Source organism: Aquarana catesbeiana, linkage group LG11 (genome assembly GCF_042186555.1).
Source record: "Aquarana catesbeiana isolate 2022-GZ linkage group LG11, ASM4218655v1, whole genome shotgun sequence".
Lineage (NCBI taxonomy): Eukaryota > Metazoa > Chordata > Amphibia > Anura > Ranidae > Aquarana > Aquarana catesbeiana.
In genome coordinates, this window is record NC_133334.1 from 103527289 (window position 1) to 103546501 (window position 19213).

Consider the following 19213-nt stretch of genomic DNA (forward strand, 5'->3'; position numbering starts at 1 on the left):
GAAAACTTTTTGTATTTGTAAGCACATAGCCAGTATTGACCTTGATTGTCTACTAAGGCACAGAATTGTATTGTTTTTAGGCAACTGACACGTGATCCAACTTGGTCTTTTAACCGTGCTAAACCTGTTGAAAGTTACTGAATAGGCAAGAGAACTTTCTCGCAACCAACCATTCTGTGTGCGCATTATTCTTCCTGTGTATACAGTACAGGCTTCACTAATTATATAATAGTATACAGCAGAACGCTTCTAACTTTATATCAAAAATGTTATTAGTTGTCTCAGCTACCTTCTGTGAACTACAAAAGAACACCTCCCTATGTAGGAGTTAGCAGTGCAGAGCAGCCAAGTGCCAACCACACCTCCCTCAGTGGAGCCAATGAGCATAGCCACCCGAGGACAGGATATGTGTTAGCTGTAAACTAGAATAAAAATAGTCTAAAAATAAATAAATAAAAAAGAGAAAGAAAAACTAGCAGCCACCACATTTTTGTTTTAACATGCACTATAAAAAAAAAATGTAAGTACTTTCTTAAACCTGACCAGCTTTTAAAAAAAATGGTTTTCCATCGAATGTCTACAAGTACCGTAACCTTATGCAACATACAGATTTTGAGAACACCCATAAATGTTTTAGAATGAGACCTATTTAGTTTTCAGGTAATAAAATAAAGAACACAAATGTCAATAAACACAAGCTCAGCTTCTGACTGCCTTACCAGGTGCTGATCATTAAGCAGATGAACCACTCGTGAAGTCCACTCATTTGTGAGCACCAGGTCCGGAGAGGTACGGTACAGACGCAAAAGGCAGAGGGCAGCACTCTGTTTAACGCTGTCCATGGTGTCTCTGGTAACATACAGAAAATACTAAGTGGAGATGCTGTATAGAGCAAATCAAAGCCAACTTGAAAAAAAATACAGGTTTCATGTGAATATTCAAGAACATTAGTTCAACATAAGCAAAAAACTACAGGCGTAAAATAGTTTATTACAGTTTAAGATACTATAATATGGCGAAAATATAGTAATAAATTGAGCAATCAATTTTATTTAAACTGCTGAGAAACAGGAAACAATCTTTATAAAATAAGACACTGGCTTATTCACATCAAGGAGAGCAGAAAAGTTAAATTTAAAGCCCAATTGTAAAAAGTTTATTCCAAGGCTTACTTTAAAACAGTCCCCCAAATACTTACCTGAGCCCCATCTCAATCTAGAAATGTCATAACAGCAGGGGCTCTCCCGGGGATTCTTCCTCATTGGCTAAGACAGCAGCATTAAACTGACTGAAAGTCATTGATTCTATGAGGCGAGCGTCTGACCGGTCAGCCTTTCCATGTGCGGAACCCCAGTTCCCTTTGGGCTTGTAATGGGATCAGCTGAGTTGAGGCCCAGGTGTTTTTCCTGATTCAAGGCAATTTCTAATCTTTTCCTCAACTTGGTAATCTTTTGTCAGACTGGCTTTAGTTTTCTGAGGGGAGTTTTTTTTCCTTGTTTGACTACTGTTCAAGCCGTGAGTCTATCCTTCAGCTATTGACTCTTTCTGGTCATCCCAGATGAACTCTGAAGGGCGATTTGGTTCTCATTCTTCTGAGTGGTTCAGATAAACCAGCATCCAATAGTCTTGTCTTAAAGAGTTTGAAAAACTCAGACATTGGTACTTATAGGTAAGGCTTACCTATAGGTATTGTAAATATCTTCTAAACATGCGCCGTAGGAGATATTTACTGTGCTGATGAGGTCATCAGTGTATGTGCTCCGAAGAAATGGCCTCCTATGCCATTTCTTTAGGCGAGTGTGCGCAGGAGTGACGGGACGCGTCTTAGGCCAGTCACAGAGCCGGAGTCCGTGGCCCTGGAAGGAAGACGGGTGAGATGGATGCGGCCTGCAGCAGGGACGGCTTCATTTGCAGGTGTCACATAATGTGCTAGTATGTGACGCATACTAGCACATTATGCCTTTACTTTGCAGGGAAAGGGGAAAACTTGTTTTTTTGCAGGGTTTACTTCCTCTTTATGGTTCAGTTTTTTCCCTTCCACTATCAAGGTGTACTTTGACTGCTTATGTATCTTTTTTTTTAAATTTTATATTTATTGAAAAATACATAACAGAAGACATAATGTAAAATCCATGACAAACTAACAATCCAACAGAGATATATAGTCAGGTCCATAAATATTGGGACATCAACACAATTCTAATCTTTTTGGCTCTATACACCACCACAATGAATTTGAAATGAAACGAACAAGATGTGCTTTAACTGCAGACTTTTAGCTTTAATTTGAGGGTATTTACATCCAAATCAGGTGAACGGTGTAGGAATTACAACGATTTGTATATGTGCCTCACACTTTTTAAAGGGACCAAAAGTAAATGGGACAGATTAACATTCAACCATCAAACTTTCACTTTTTAATACTTGGTTGCAAATCCTTTGCAGTCAATTACAGCCTGAATTCTGGAACGCATAGACATCACCAGACGCTGGGTTTCATCCCTGGTGATGCTCTGCCAGGCCTCTACTGCAACTGTCTTCAGTTCCTGCTTGTTCTTGGGGCATTTTCCCTTCAGTTTTGTCTTCAGCAAGTGAAATGCATGCTCAATCAGATTCAGGTCAGGTGATTGACTTGGCCATTGCATAACATTCCACTTCTTTCCCTTAAAAAAACTCTTTGGTTGCTTTCGCAGTATGCTTCAGGTCATTGTCCATCTGCACCGTCCAATGAGTTCTGAAGCATTTTGCTGAATATGAGCAGATAATATTGCCCAAAATACTTCAGAATTCATCCTGCTGCTTTTGTCAGCAGTCACATCATCAATAAATACAAGAGAACCAGTTCCATTGGCAGCCATACATGCCCACGCCATGACACTACCACCACCATGCTTCACTGATGAGGTGGTATGCTTTGGATCATGAGCAGTTCCTTTCCTTCTCCATACTCTTCTCTTCCCATCACTCTGGTACAAGTTGATCTTGGTCTCATCTGTCCATAGGATGTTGTTCCAGAACTGTGAAGGCTTTTTTAGATGTTGTTTGGCAAACTCTAATCTGGCCTTCCTGTTTTTGAGACTCACCAATGGTTTACATCTTGTGGTGAACCCTCTGTATTCACTCTGGTGAAGTCACCTCTTGATTGTTGCCTTTGACACACATACACCTACCTCCTGGAGAGTGTTCTTGATTTGGCCAACTGTTGTGAAGGGTGTTTTCTTCACCAGGGAAAGAATTCTTCGGTCATCCACCACAGTTGTTTTCCGTGGTCTTCCGGGTCTTTTGGTGTTGCTGAGCTCACTGGTGTGTTCTTTCTTTTTAAGGATGTTCCAAACAGTTGATCTGGCCACACCTAATGTTTTTGCTATCTCTCTGATGGGTTTGTTTTGTTTTTTCAGCCTAATGATGGCTTGCTTCACTGATCGTGACAGCTCCTTGGATCTCATATTGAGAGTTGACAGCAACAGATTCCAAATGCAAATAGCACACTTGAAATGAACTCTGGACCTTTTATCTGCTCCTTGTAAATGGGATAATGAGGGAATAACACACACCTGGCCATGGAACAGCTGAGCAGCCAATTGTCCCATTACTTTTGGTCTCTTAAAAAAGTGGAACGCACACATACAAACTGTGGTAATTCCTACACCATTCACCTGATTTGGATGTAAATACCCTCAAATTAAAGCTGAAAGTCTGCAGTTAAAGCACATCTTGTTGGTTTCATTTCAAATCCATTGTGGTGGTGTATAGAGCCAAAAAGATTAGAAATGTGTCGATGTCCCAATATTTATGGACCTGACTGTATCTAGAGAATATACATGAGTCACAGTAGCAAGGCATCTACAAAAAAATGGAACACAATGACCAGTCTAGCTGCATGTACGCAAGATACTGGATCCAGTCCCCAAGTGAACCAATCAAGATTCAGCAAAACACGGGGACGTTGCCCAAGGCGTTATACGATATCTAGAGGTGGCTGCTACAAAAAAAAAAAAAAAAAAAAAAAAAAAAAACTAGCAACAAAGAAAAAAAAAAGAAAGAGAAAGAATAACGGGAGAAAAATAGGAAGGGTCCTAGATTCATAGTTCCCTGGAATTAGAGCACACCGCCACTGCAGACAATGAAACACTCTACTCATGAGGGCTCTTCTTGCCATTGCCAAGGCTCCCAGACGGCATTATGCTGCTCGACCACGTCAGTGAGACAAGCGATCAGTGCCTCCATAATCTCTACATTCTTAATCCTAGTGTATAATTCAATAGGGGACGGTGGTGTGTTTTTTCCATTGGAGAGCCATCCGGCATCTAGCTGCCGTCAAGATATGAAGTGGCAACATTTTAGCAAGTTTAGATAATTTGGCTGGAAGTAGCCCTAATAAAAAAGACCTTAGGACAAAAAGAGAAGGGTTAGTTCTATGAACCTTTGAAGGAGGTCTTGTACTGACTTCCAGTAATGACTTCCAGGGATGCAATGATGAGCACTGCCAATAAATATAAAACAAGGTACCAAGATCTTTACAGCATCGCCAGCAGTGATCCGAAGCTAGGGGATGCATAGCTTTAAGATGGGGGGGGGGGGTCATATACCAAAAATAAAGTATTTTATATGTATTTTCTTTTTAAAGAGTGCATACTGAACTCTTGTTAGTTTGGGACCATATAATCTGCCACTGAGTCATGCATAGCTCCTCATCCCAAATGGCCTGTTCCCACCTAAGCATGCACCAGTGTTTTCCTAGGGCTTCCATAGTATATGCATTCAATAGTTTATACATTTCATTGGGGGGCCATCCCAAAAAGGTTTAATTTCAGACAAGTCTTTTGAATGGGGATAAATTGGAAAATTGAAGATTAGGTGCAAAGGATAAGGCATAGTGGTGGATCTGGAGGTCCTTTTGAGGGAGGTTGTGTTTTTCACAAAGGTCCTGAAAAGGACCGCAATATTTGTGTAAAAGGATTTACCAAGTGCCCAAGTTACCAAATGGAATAGGTTGTGCAACAATCATGGAGAAATCATTTGTAGCTCTTGATTTTTATGGAATCAAGCATCTGTTTTTAATGCAAGGCTGCCTCCCGGTCTTCTATTCTCATGTTTTTCTACCAGATGGAGGTGGCAGATCTCATGATACCAGCTTCGGGTATAAGGTCTTTCAGGCAGCTTTTGAGCTGCAGGCAGTCCCTTTCTATTTTTTTTCTTCTTCAATCGTTCACATTGGACCTGACAGCGATTTAAATTGTTGCCCACCTCCCACAACTGGACTACTTTTGGAGGTCCACAAGATGAAAGACTTCCTGTGCTCCTCAAGCGACAAGAACGAACATAAGCTTTTTGCACTCACTGCAAAATCACTCTCTAAGTTGAGGGACACAGGTCCGACCCTTCTGTCTATAATCATGCTCTTAGTATGGTTTTTCCACAAAAATCGAGGCATGTTGGCAGTGGGTGGTGTTATACTGAGCTGGCCTACAATTAATTTTCAATCCTCCTGTACAGGGAAAGTATAACCCATAAGGTATTAGACTTCCTATGTCGCTCAATGGACACCAAGAAAAGGATTTTTTGGTGAGTAAAAATCCTATTTTACATAATGAAAAAATTTAAGTTGGGGCGCATGCGCGCGAGCGACGGAGATGGCCGCTTGACTCCACAGCTCCGTGCCGACGGAAACTATTACCCGGCCAGCGATAGCACATGAGAGAGCAGGGACACAGCTCTCACCCCTCCCCGGGTTCCGGATCATCTAGGGCACCGATCGGTAATGTACCGACCCGCAAAGAACAAGCCCAAGAGCAGGCAATCACACAAACTCTCCTCAGGGCCTGGCAGGGGGAAAGTTAAGATGGCGTCTGAGCTTCCAGAGTCAGATGATGCCACACAGCTTTCTGCTGAGGACCCGGCCTCCCCGGTGGACAGCATGCATCAGTTCCCTACAGATTTGAGGAGTCCTGTTCCCACAGACCCGGACACTCTGCTGGACAAGTTACGCAGTATTGTGAGGGACGAAGTCACAGTAGCATCCCGCAAGCTCTCCTCGGACCTGGTGAGGGGCCTTAAAGAGATAGGCCACCGCACCAACCAGCTAGAACAACGCATGGACCTGGCTACCACGGTCCTTGAGGGTCATGAGGAGGAGGTTGATAAATTGAATACCGAGATTGAGACCCTGAAAGATAAATTGGAGGATGCCGAAAATAGGGCCCGCAGGGACAATTTACGCTTACGCGGCATCCCGGAGCGCATCACCGACCTGCATGGCACTGCCACTGCCTTTTTTCAAGAATTGGCCCCCGAGATCCCAGTGGAGAGGCTCGAATTTGATTGCATTCACAGGTCCCTGGCACCCAAACCCTCAGAAGGCCCTCCAAGGGATGTTATCATCAAATTCCATTACTACCGTACTAAAGAGAAGCTTCTGCAAGCGGCAAGAAATCAATCTGACCTCTCTTTTCAAGGTAACTCTCTTCAGTTGTTTGCAGACCTGTCTCCGGTCACCATAGCCAGGCGGCGAGGCCTGAAACCCTATCTTCAGGTCCTTCAATCCCACGAGATCAAATATAGATGGGGATTCCCCTTCAAGCTCTCCTTCTCCCACTTGGGTCACCAATTTCACGCTACTTCCCCAGCTGACCTGAAAAGACACTTCCAGGATCTGCAGTTGGACCTCCCTGCCTCCCAACCGGTAACGTCATCATCGTCCTCTTCTTCCAGACCGGGTCCATCCAGACCTCCGCGACAATCCTCACAACGCTCTCAGCCAGGATCCCAGGCCTTGAGGGATCTACAGGCCCAACGCTTTCTTAAGTCTGCGAATGGTTGAAGGTACTTGGAATTTACTTTTATGATTCCTGAGTTTTTTCTTTCCTACCAGCCCACATGCCACAACCAAGGATTGTAGTTATCCTGACAGTTTATTTCCCTATGCACATGGTAACTATTGGAATTGCCCCCCCCCCCCACCATTGATTTGTTTGCACTTCGATTTTTCCTTAGTCCTTTGCCCCGGAGTTATCATTTAACACCCAAAATTGGCCCCCCCATTTGTGAGATGGCGGCGAGGGTGTACATAGATACCCTTTTGTTTAGTCCAGAGACACGGGCACGGACTGACTTGTCTGTCATTTCCCCACACAATGTATATACCGAAGATTGAAAGAGTGACTTTTATTTTTTTCAATAATTTTTTCTGAGCTTGTTTTCTTTCTTTTTTCTTTTTATATAACTTTTTTTTTTTTTTTTTTTACGAAGAGTGTGGGGGGAGGGGGGTATGTGTACCTTACTAAGGCAATGTTATTGGTTTACCAATCTGGTTGTGGCCTCAGCTTCTGCGCGGCGGACCCGCGGCCCTGTTTGAGGGTTCGGGGAGGATGCTGGCGCAGTAAGGTCGGGCTGGTCTCCATGCTTACCTGAGGGTGATGGTGGGTTAGCCGCCGTCTCCGAGGGCCTGGGGATTTTATACAATCTTACCTTCAAATGTTTTGTTTTATATGTTTGATTTTTGTTGCTTATGCTGGTTCTAGTTAAATGGTCCATTTGAATCTTCTTAGATTCTGTGCATAACTTTAATTAATAGTTTACAATGTTATGACATAGGCCGGTGGTTCCGTCGGACCACTGCTCCCCCTTATGTGCTGGCACTTGGCTGAGACGGTTGCCTTGGCCAGGCTCCCACCCACCTGTGGGTCGCACAACCCACAAAATGTAGCAAATATACTCAAGGGGTTTGCTCTTTTTCGAGTTCTCCTCAATACACTTATTTTTTTGTCTTGCTTCTCTTCTTCTCCCCTCTTCTTGGTCTTTTTCTTGACTTTTTTTCTCTCCCCTCTTTCTCAATCCACGGGGTGTTCGGCTGGAACAATGTACAGGAATCCACCCCCACCCCCATTTAAATGACAAACTGGTTGTCCTTGAATGTCCAGGGCATGAATTCCCCTCAAAAAAGGGTCAAGATCTTCAAGTACCTTAAGCAACAAAAAATAGATATTGCTTGTCTGCAGGAAACTCATTTCGCATCCTCCTCCTACCCCAAATATTTTGCATCAGATTATCCCCATGTTTTTCTGTCTAACGCCCCTACCAAGCAGAGGGGTGTCATGATTGCCCTACACAAGTCGGTCACATTTACTTGCAGTAAACAGATATCAGACCCAAATGGCAGGTACCTAATTCTCCAAGGAACCATCCAAGATACAGAGGTTACGATTATGACTTATTATGCCCCGAATAAAAATCCGGGACCTTTTCTGAGCCATGTCTGCACCTTGTTGAGTTTCACCAACGAGGCACAGTGCTTTTGGCGGGAGACTCCAATGTGGTATTGAACCCTTCCTTAGACAATTACCCCTCAGATCACAAAACCCCTGCCCCCGCAGCTAAAAAATTTCAACATTCACTGCAGCAATATGACTTAGTAGATGTTTGGAGGGAACTTCATCCCAGGGGCAGAGATTACACACATTATTCCCACCCCCATCATTCCCATTCCAGGATTGATCACATGTTCGTTCTCCGCAAACACCTTCCTTTAATACACTCCAGCTCCATATTGTCGGTTCCATGGTCAGATCACGATCCTATTCTTACGGTGTGCAAATCTTTACTCTGTAAACCACAATTTTCCTCTTGGGTGATGAATGACTCCCTTTTGTCATACAAAGAGATCCTTAAAGATATCCACAAGGCCTCAGTAGAATATTTTAAATTGAATTTAGGCTCCGTTTCGTCTCCCATTACATTATGGGAAGCATATAAGGCAGTCCTAAGAGGTCACATTATTCTCCTGGCCTCTAAACGTAAAAAAGAAAAGGGAAAGGGTACGTCATGACCTGGAGGATAAATTGGAAACAATAGCGAAAATCTTCAAACAATCCCCCTCCCCAGCTAATCGCAAACTCTTAGATAAGGCCCGTACAGAGCTTGATTTATGCTTGACGGATGAAGTGGAACGTACGTTAAGATGGACCCGACAAAAATGGTATGCCAAATCCAATAAACCAAATGCAATGTTTGCAAATAAATTGCGTACATTCTTTCCTAAATTTGCTCCCATTACATTACATACCCGCCACAATACTCTTACCGGTAATTCACAACGAGTACTGGAGGAGTTCCGGTATCGTCTTACTAAATTATACTCTGCACCTGACCTTTCTCCCGCCCATGACCCAGAACCTTTTTTGACCAATTTATCTCTACCTTCCTTGTCTGAAGCTCATACATCCTTGATGGACCGGGACATACAAGTCTCGGAAGTCCTCCAGTGTATTAAAGAACTGAAGGTGGGTAAAAGACCGGGCCCTGATGGCTTTACGGCACTATTCTATCGGAAAAAAGCAGATGTTATTGCTCCCCACCTAACAAATATGTATAATTCAGTCAAGGAAGGCCGCCCATTTACGCCTAACTTGCTTACCGCCAATGTTGTCATGATCCCTAAACCTGACAGAGATCACTCATCTTGGGCTAATTTCCGGCCAATTTCACTAATCAACATCGACATGAAAATTTTAACCAAAATCTTAGCTAATCGCCTCAATTCTTTTTTACCACGTTTAATAAAAAAGGATCAAGTGGGCTTTGTCCCAAGGAGACAGGCTAGTGATGCCATTCACCGCCTCCTTCAAATCCAACACATCGTCCACAATAGATCCCTAGAAACAATGTTTTTATCATTAGATATCAACAAAGCTTTTGACACTTTATCGTGGCCCTACTTGATACAGGTACTTAAACGTTACGGATTCGGGGCCTCTTTTACGAGGTGGGTTTCCGCTATATACGATTCTCCTCAAGCTAAAGTGAAATACTGTGGGTTTGAGTCAAGCATTTTTTCCTATTACAAGGGGTACCCGTCAAGGTTGCCCACTCTCCCCACTTTTATTTATTTTGGCACTGGAACCCCTAGCGGAGGCCATACGATCTCATCCGGACATAGCAGGAGTCGAGGTGGCAGGCACCTCACATAAGTTATCACTATTTGCGGATGACATCCTACTGACCATCACTAAACCCAGAACTTCCCTCCCGAACCTGCTTTTACTCTTAGATACCTTTGCCACCTTCTCGGGCCTAGCAGTCAATCCCACCAAATCCAGAGCAATGTCACTCAACCTCTCCGCCTCAGAACTGGCAGCCCTACAATCCACATTCCCTTTTCAGTGATTGGAAGCATTACCCTACCTTGGGATTCGGCTTACTTCAAATTACTCAGCTTTATACCAGGCCAACTATCCTTTACTATTCCGCAAATTATCGGCCCTGCTATCCTCCTGGGCCACCTTTCCATTGTCATGGTTCGGGATGACGTATCTCCCAAAGCTGCTTTACTATTTTCGGGTCTTACCGGTTCAGGTCCCTTCCCATATTCTTCGTATACATCAACGAAAAATTATGCAATTCATTTGGGGCTCAATAAAACCTAGAATTAAGAGACAAGTGTTGTATGCACGTAGAATTAATGGTGGCCTCTCGGTGCCCAATCTTCAAGCTTACTATACGGCAGCGACCATTGCCCCATTATCCCACCTCCACGAGAAACAGCAGATGCCATTATGGGCCACCATTGATATGGTGGACTCAGATCCAATACCATTGGCTTCCCTTCCTTGGCTTCCTCAAGCCCATCGCCCTAACACTATGGGCCCATGTTTAGCTCACTCTCTGCGTGCATGGGACTCAGTCAAATACTCTGCGGGCTTAATTTTTCCCCATCTTCCCTTGCTGCGTCTCCTTCAATGCCCATTATTCCCACCTGGATGCGATAATCCGTTACAATTTTCGTGGTCGACTGAAAACGGCTTCACTGATGTCCATTCTATGTTCACCCCTACCAAAATCATACCTTTCGCAGCTTTACGTTCTTCCCATGACATTCCCCTTAGGGAACACTACAGTTACATACAAATTCGACACTTCCTTCAATCCCTAATAAGATATCAACCAACCCCCTATACGTTAACTCCGTTTGAAAGCATTTGCAGATCGCAGCCCCAGTCCCCGGGTTTGATTTCCTTAATATATACGGCTATAATAGGCTCCAAGAGACCACCCCTGAGACCCTATCACCTTCAATGGGAGGCGGAGTTGGGGAGGAGATTGGACCCGGAGGACTGGCAGATCATGACCATCTCACTCTCCAAATGCTCCAAAAATGTACTCTTTTTGGAAAATGCCTATAAAGTACTTTATAGATGGTATTACACTCCAGCCAGATTGGCGAGTTTTATCCCAACATATTCCCCGCTGTGCTTTTGTGGGTGTTCTCATGAAGGTACAATGGCACACATTTGGTGGCAGTGCCCTAGGGTCTGTAGGCTATGGGTCAGAGTTTATGCATTGCTTCGTAACCTCTTCAATACTAATATAAAGAGGGATCCTTTTGAAGCTCTATTGGGGAAACCGATAGCTGAGCTATTAGGGCCAGAACGCCATTTGGCATCCCATATCTTTACTGCAACTAAATTAACCATAGCAAGGGCCTGGAAGACTCCCGCTCTCAGTTTCGAGGCTGTCAAAAACCGGGTAAATGATATTATGGTTAATGAGAAACTGACGGCCGTGGCATCCGATACACATGATAAATTCCTCCGAGTTTGGCAGCCATGGGTAGTGTACTCCCATCCATCTTGGTTTGATTCTAACCTACTCTCTCTCTCTCTAACATAGCTCCATCCCCCCCCCCACCCCGTGGATTTCCCCCTTTTTTCTTTCTTTCTCTTTTTACAACTACTTACATTTTTCTTTATGACCTATCTTTCTATTTTAATCTTTCTCTGGTTCTCCCTCTTCTTATTCTCTTCCTTTTTTCCTTTTCCCTTATTCAGTTTCTATAGCCCACAAGATATGTTCTGTGGGCCATCGACACACATTGTGAGCTAATATGAAAACACTCTTATTTATTTTATTTTTTCCTTTTTTTATTATAATTTGCTATATTTCAAACATAATCATCTCTTTTTACAGTTCTCACCACATTTACTATTTAAAATTAGGGATTTCGTTTTATAACAGTGGCGCAATCCAATGTCTCACCATAGATATGTTTACTGTTGCTACCACAAGAAGCCAATTGCAGTTTGGAGATCTGATACGGATCCTAACGCCGTTCACTATTATGTTTGTGATGTTATAAGCTGTTTCAGTATGTTCACATAATGTGTCTTTCATTATTTACTTGTACTGATATGTTGATATTTCTGTTCAATAAAAACATTTGTACAAGAAAAAATGTAAGTTACGCTTACCGGTAACGTCTTTTCCTGTAGTCTTTCAGGACAGCCACTATGAGAGATAGTCTCCTCCTGTTCCTCTAGGAAACACTACGCCAGCCCATAAATTCTTACTTCCCCTGCTGGACCTCAGTTTTTTCAAGATCACCTCCGGCCAGCTGGGGAGACACAAGAAAACATTAATAACATACTATCCAATATCATTATGATGCTGCGTTCTGGTCTTTTATAAGACCCCCCAAAGTTTCGGGTGGGTAACTAGGGCTGTCCTGAAAGACTACAGGAAAAGTTACTAGTAAGAGTAACTTTAATTTTCCCTTTTCGTCATTCAGGACAGCCACTATGAGAGGATAAACGAGCACTTACCAATTAGGGTGAGACTACAGCTTGCAAAACCTTTCGCCCAAAGGCCTGCTCACCTGCCGACACCAGGTCCACTCTGTAAAGCTTTACGAAAGTGGAGTAGCTGGATCATGTTGCTGCCCTGCATATTTGTTCTGGCGTTGCTCCAGCCTTCTCTGCCTGGGAAGTTGACATAGCTCTGGTAGAGTGCGCCTTTATACCCATAGGGATCTCCTTCCCTGCTAATGCATATGCTTGGCCAATGGTTAATCTAAGCCATCTGGCAATCGTGCGTCGAGATGCTCTGAATCCCTTTCTGGCCCCAGAAAACAAAATAAATAAAGAGTCCGACTTTCTTACTGTTTTGGTCAGCTCTAGGTACTGTAGGATAAATCTCCTTATAGCCAAAAAGTTACATTTCAATTCCCCTTCTCCTGAGGGGTTGGGACAAAATGAAGGTAAGACTATTTCCTGGCTTCTGTGAAATCCCAAAGCTACCTTAGGCAAAATCGCTGGATCAGTCTTGAGAACTATCCAGTCTGAAAAAATAACGCAAAAAGGAGGTCTAATTGATAAAGCCTCAATTTCACCGACCCTCCTGGCAGTTGTCACTGCAACTAAAAATACTGTCTTCAAAGGTTAGTTCCTTTAGCAAACATCCATCCAAAGGCTCAAAGTGGGTTCCTGTCAGGCCCTGCAAGACTAAAGATAGGTCCCACCTGGGAAAGGGTGGACCACGGACTGGTCTCTGTCTAGACAGGGCTCTAAAGAATCTGACCACCCATGGGTTGGTGGCCAGAGATCTTTCTAAATAAGCACTGAGAGCTGACACCTGACTTTTAAGGGTACCTATGGATAAACCCTTGTCTGCCCCGCACTGCAGAAATTCCAACACCGCTATGGGGCTCTGCACCGAGAAAAAGCTTTCTACGCACCATTCGTTGAAACGTAGCCAGACCTTTTTATAAATCCAGCGTGTCTCCTTTTTCCTACTATTGAGGAGGGTGGAGATTAATCTCTCCGAATATCCCTTAGATTTTAATAAACCCTCCTCAGTAGCCAGGCCGCTAAATTCCACTGGTGTACCTGTGGACAGAGCACTGGGCCCTATGAGAGGAGATCCTCCTGAAGTGGAAGGAATAGGGGAGGCTCCGCTGCCAGTTGCTTGAGAACCGAAAACCATGCCCTTTTTGGCTAATGTGGAGCCACTAGAATCAGAGAGGTGTTCTCTAGCTGAAACTTTCTCAGAATTGCCGGTAATACTGAAGGAGGGAAGGCAGAACATGTTCTGAAATGCCAGTTCTGGGTTAACGCATCCACCCCCATTGCTCCTTCTCCATTTAGGGAGAAAAAACGGTGGGTTTTTGAGTTTTCTCTTGACACAAAAAGGTCAACTTCCGGGGGTCCCCATTTTTCAGATACGAGATTGAAGACCTCCTGGTTGAGGGCCCAATCTCCCTCCCTCAGTTTCCTTCGGCTGAGAAAGTCCGCTATCACGTTCCTCTCCCCTCTCAGAAAAATTACTGAGAGAGTGTTGATCTCGGCCCAGCTTAGAATGTCTGTTGCTAGGGCCAGAAGGACTCCACTTCTTGTGCCGCCCTGCTTGTTTATATAGGCCATGGCAGACAAGTTGTCCAACCTCACCAGGATGTGCTGGCCCTGGAGTTCTTTTTTGAAAAATCTGAGGGCTAGCTCAACTGCCTTCAGCTCTTTCCAATTGGACGATCTTTTTAGTTCATCGTCCTTCCAGGTGCCCTGTGCTAGAAGGGATCCCAGATGTGCCCCGCAGCCCTTGCCGCTTGCATCTGTGGTTACTACCTGAGAAACTGGAATAAGCCACAGACGTCCCTGCAACAGGTTCGCTTCCTTCCTCCACCACCAGAGAGCTCTTTACTTGATGAGGAACGTTTACTAAGGTGTCTAGATCCCTCTGACTGTGGTCCCACACCCTTAGTACAAACGTCTGCAGGGGACGAAAGTGTAGACCTGCCCACTGCACTGCTGGGAGGGTAGAGGTTAGAAGGCCTAGCATTGACATTAGAAACCTTTTGGAAACCTGTTGTTGATTGCACTGGAGAGAGGCTACTGTTCTGTCCAGTTTCAGAATTTTCTCCATCGGGAGAAAAACTTTCAACAGCATTGAGTCCAGCAGGTATCCTAGGTACGTAATACGCTGCAAAGGGATCAGGCTGGACTTTTCTAAGTTCAGCAGCCACCCCAGGCTTGTTAAGACCCTCTTTGTTAGATCGAGATCTTTAACTAGTTGTTCTGGGGATACTGCAAAACAGGAGCAGGTTGTCCAGATACGCTATAACTGACACTTCCTGGAGTCGTAGGAAAGCCATGGCCTCCGCCAAGACCTTGGTAAATATGTGGGGCGAGGAGAATAGCCCGAAAGGCAGTGCTTGAAATTGTAGATGCACTACTACCCCGTTCAGGTCTATTGCTAATCGGAGAAACCTCTGAGAGGTTTCTGCGATAGGGACGTGTAAATACGCGTCCCTGAGGTCCAGAGACACCATAAAGCAATTGTGTGGTAGCAGGGCTCTGACCGTGAAGATTGACTCCATGCGGAATCTCTTGTAGGCAATTGACCTGTTTAGGGGTTTTAAATTCAGAATCAATCTGAATTTCTCTGAAGGTTTTTTCACCACAAATATGTGGGAATAAAAGCCTTCTCCTTCCTCCCCTCTTGGTACTCTGCGAACTACCTTCCGATTTTCTAGTTCCCTTATGGCCTCTAACAAAGCCTCGGCCTTTGCCCTGCAATTGGAAAGGTGCGTAACAAGGAACCTTTGCGGGGGAGGTCTTGTGAACTCTAGGAGGTACCCCCTTTTTATGACCCCCAGGATGAACCGGTTGGGGGAGATTGTCTCCCACTGCGGTAGGAAGGCCCCCAGTCTTCCTCTCACCGTACCTGAAGAGTCACTGATCTTTACGGGCTTTTTCAGGAGGGCGAAAAATCGCCCCTCCTCTGCCCTTGCCTCTTTGTCCCCAAGTTTTCTTTTGCCCTTCCGGCTTTGAAGCCTCCCTACAGTTTTTGCGGACGAAACATTTTTTGTCTGCCGTACGGTCTAGGACCCTATCTAACCCAGGACCAAAGAGAAGATCACCTGTCAAGGGTATCTCGCACAACTTGACCTTACAGGCGCTGTCGCCAGGCCATGTCTTCAGCCAGAGGGCTCTTCTGGCTGAGTTGGCCAGAGCCGCTGATCTGGCCGATATTCGGACTGATTCTGCAGAGGCGTCTGCTATGTATGCAATTCCTCGCAGAATAGTGGGGAAAGAAGATCGAATAGTCTCCTTGGCTGTACCTGCTTCAATATGCTCTTGAATCTGGGTGAGCCAATGTTCTAAATTGCAGGCTACAACTGTAACAGCCATTTCTGGCTTTAAGTTACTTATTGTCGAGTCCCACATTTTTTTTTTTTAAGTCTATCCTTTTGTCCATGACACCTGACAAGGCCCCCATGTCCTCAAATGCCAGGTCTGTGTGTCTAGAGACCTGTGAGAAGGCTGCATCCAATTTGGGATTTTTGTTCCAAAACGATGCTGGATCCTCCGAAAATGGGAACCTTCTCTTTAGGGATCTAGAAAAAAAAAAAAAACACAACACAGTACTTTCAACCAGTACTTCATGAACTGGAAAAACTTTTTTAATTTGTTCCCCCAAGCCTTTGTACATTAGGTCATGAAGTGCCAGGGGTTTATTATCCTGCATACCGAGGGTTGTGTAAATTGCCCCCAGGATGTCCTCTACCTTATCTAAGGACAATTTATATCTAGAGGTTTTCCTGGACTCCCCGTCCTGGTCCTCTCCCTCTGATTCCTCCTGGGAGTCAGGAGGTACCACTGTCTGGTTGCCTTTGCTCCACCTCAGAAGGGCCTGAAGCTTCCTCTGCCATAACTGTAGTAGCAGGTTTGGTAGGTGCAGAGCCCTGAGCCTGTGGCGGGGTTGTATCCTGCGGAGTGGGATTGGAGGGAAGCTGAAACTTTTCAAAAAGAGTTTTAAAAGATGAAAAGGTGGATGAGAGCTCTTTTACAGAGGCTGCCAATCCAGACTGCTGTTCAGATTCCCTTTCCCTAACCAGGGAGTCTATGCAGTCCTTGCACAAAACTTCTGTCCATGATTCCCCCAAATTGTCTCTACATGAGGCACACTTCCTTTTAGAGCTATGTGTTGATTTTGTCTTTTCTGTAGCTTTCTGAAATACATGTACCAAAAATGCAGAAAAAAAAAATATTAACTTTTAAACCAGCAGTAAACAACCCTGGGAGTGCACTAGACCCACTTCCCTAGGGATCTGAGCCTCCCTCCCCCTGACCACCCAGGGGGTCTGCCCCCCCAAGATAGGAATCATACATGGAGGGACATCCTGGATAGAGGACCCTTCCCCAGGCTGCTCCTACCTTAGGAAGGCTGGAGGTAGTGTCAGTTTAAGTCGTAGTGTCAGTGTAAGTTGTAGCGTCTGCCTCCGACATGACTGAAGGTGGTTGCCTTCAGTGAGTCTCACGCTACCTGTGCGCATTCCTGACCCTCTCCAGCCTGTGCCTGGCCCCCTATCAGCTCCGCGACCCAGAACCGGAAGTCACGGGTCAAAGGAAAATGTCCGCCCTTCGCCGTTAATGACGTCACCCGTCGTCCAGCCCGCTGGTTCCAAAAAATGCGGCCTATACGGCGTACAGGGAGAGCAGACTGTCTCCTTGCTGCAGCCCTGTGGACGCGATAGGGGTCCCCCGCAACCTGATGCCGCACTCGACAAGGAAGGGGCGGCTTCTGCTGCGGGTATGTACCGCTCTTTTTTCCCCCCTGAAAGCCCCTGCTTCCCTATGGGATTTTCCAAAACGGCACAATCTCCCTGATTGCTTAAGCCTGGTCCTTTGAACAGTGTCTCCCCACCGGAGGAAACACTAATAACTGGAGGTCCGGCAGGGGAAGTAAGAATTTATGGGCTGGCGCAGTGTTTCCTAGAGTAAGAGGAGGAGATTACATTATCTACCTTTAGTTTGTAAAATACCCACCTATGCGGTACCGATGACACAAAGAAAAATTTCTGGTATAAAAACCTACTATATTTACAGTGGGTATAGAAAAGAATCACCCCTTTAAACTAATCACATTTTGTTGCTTTGCAGCCTGAAAAGACAGACAGCTTTTGTTTTATATAGCTGTATTTATAGCAACTTATAATATCCAAGCAACAGATAAAAACACCAACATGTCAGAAAAGTAAAAAAAATTCAAAAAAAAAAAATTCAAAAACAGAATCACCAAATTGAAAAAAGGATCACCCCCCCTTAAAAAAGACTTGTAAACTTAATCAAGTGTAGCTAATCGCCTTCTCAATGGCACACAAAGCCATTTGACATTTAACTGATCAGCTGTGGTGATTTGATTATCTCAGCATGAAAAGAGCTTTCCTGGAGCATTTCAGTCCCTGGTAGTGCAACTGAAGCAAACAACTATGGGTGGCATAGCACGGTTAAAAGATCTCCGGGATAAAGTTGTGAACAGGCACAAGTCAGGAGATGGATAGAAGCACGGTGAAGTCTAATATTAAGAATTGGAAGGTATTTGGTACAACACAAAACCACCCTAGATCAGGACTTTGCGCCAAACTGGATGAAAGAGCCAGGAGGAAACTGATCAAAAGAGGTTACCAAGAGGCATCCCATGGTCATAGTGTTCATATCACAAATCGTCCACAAAATGTGGCTTGTGTGGAAGGGTTGCAAGAAAAAAAAAAAAAAAAGCCACTCCTCAAGAAAGGCCACATGCAGTCACGACAGCTTTGACAAAAACGCACCTTGAAGATTCTGAGGCCACATGAAAAAAGGTGTTCTGGTCAGAGGAGACTAAAATTAAATTATTTGTCCTCAACACCAAACGATATGTCTGGCACACATCCAATACATTTCACCATCCAAAGAACACCATTACTACAGTAAAGCATGGAGGTGGTAATATCCTGTTGTGGGGTTGTTTCTTTGCAGCAGGGACTACAGCACTTGTCAGGATAGAAGGAAAAATGGATGGGGCAAAATACCATCAAATGCTTGAGGAAGATGTGCTGCTCTCTGCCAGAAAGTTGTCAATGGGAAGATTTACCTTCCAACATGACAATGACCCAAAGCACACAGCAAAAACGACCACACAGTGATTGAAGGAGAAAAAGATGATGTCCTTGCATGGCCTAGTCAGAGCCCAGACTTGAACCCCATTGAAAAACTGTGGAATGACTTGAGGACTGCAGTCTACAAAACGGTCCAATCAAATTGAACTGAACTTGAGCAATTCTGCAAAGAAGAGTGGGAAGATTTTGCAAAGTCTAGGTGGGAAAAGTTAGTGGAGACATATCCCAACAGACTAAAGGCTGTAATTAAAGCAAAAGGTGGTTCAACAAAATACTGACGCGGTGTGATCTTTTTTCCAATGCAGTGATTCGGTTTTTGAATTTTTTTTTTCTTCTGACATGTTGACGTTAGATCATTCACTTGGATGTTATAAGTTGCCCTGGGTAAATACAGCTGGATAAAACGGTCTTCAATTCAGGCTGCAAAGCAACAAAACGTAATTCGTTTAAAGTGGTTGTTAACCCACTTCTATGAAATCTTCTTATCCCCTCTGTACCTTAACATGTGTC

The 19213-nt window shown here is 44.4% G+C and overlaps 1 protein-coding gene across 4 annotated transcripts in view; it reads right to left on the reverse strand.

Annotated features, from left to right (window-relative positions):
* Positions 1-19213, reverse strand: part of LOC141112215 (AP-2 complex subunit alpha-2) — a 199269-nt gene that overhangs the window by 105396 nt on the left and 74660 nt on the right. For all 4 annotated transcript variants that reach the window (XM_073604817.1, XM_073604816.1, XM_073604818.1 and 1 more), the window contains exon 5: positions 720-849. In XM_073604817.1, coding sequence (XP_073460918.1) covers positions 720-849 — 130 coding nt within the window. The remainder of the gene's footprint in view (positions 1-719; positions 850-19213) is intronic.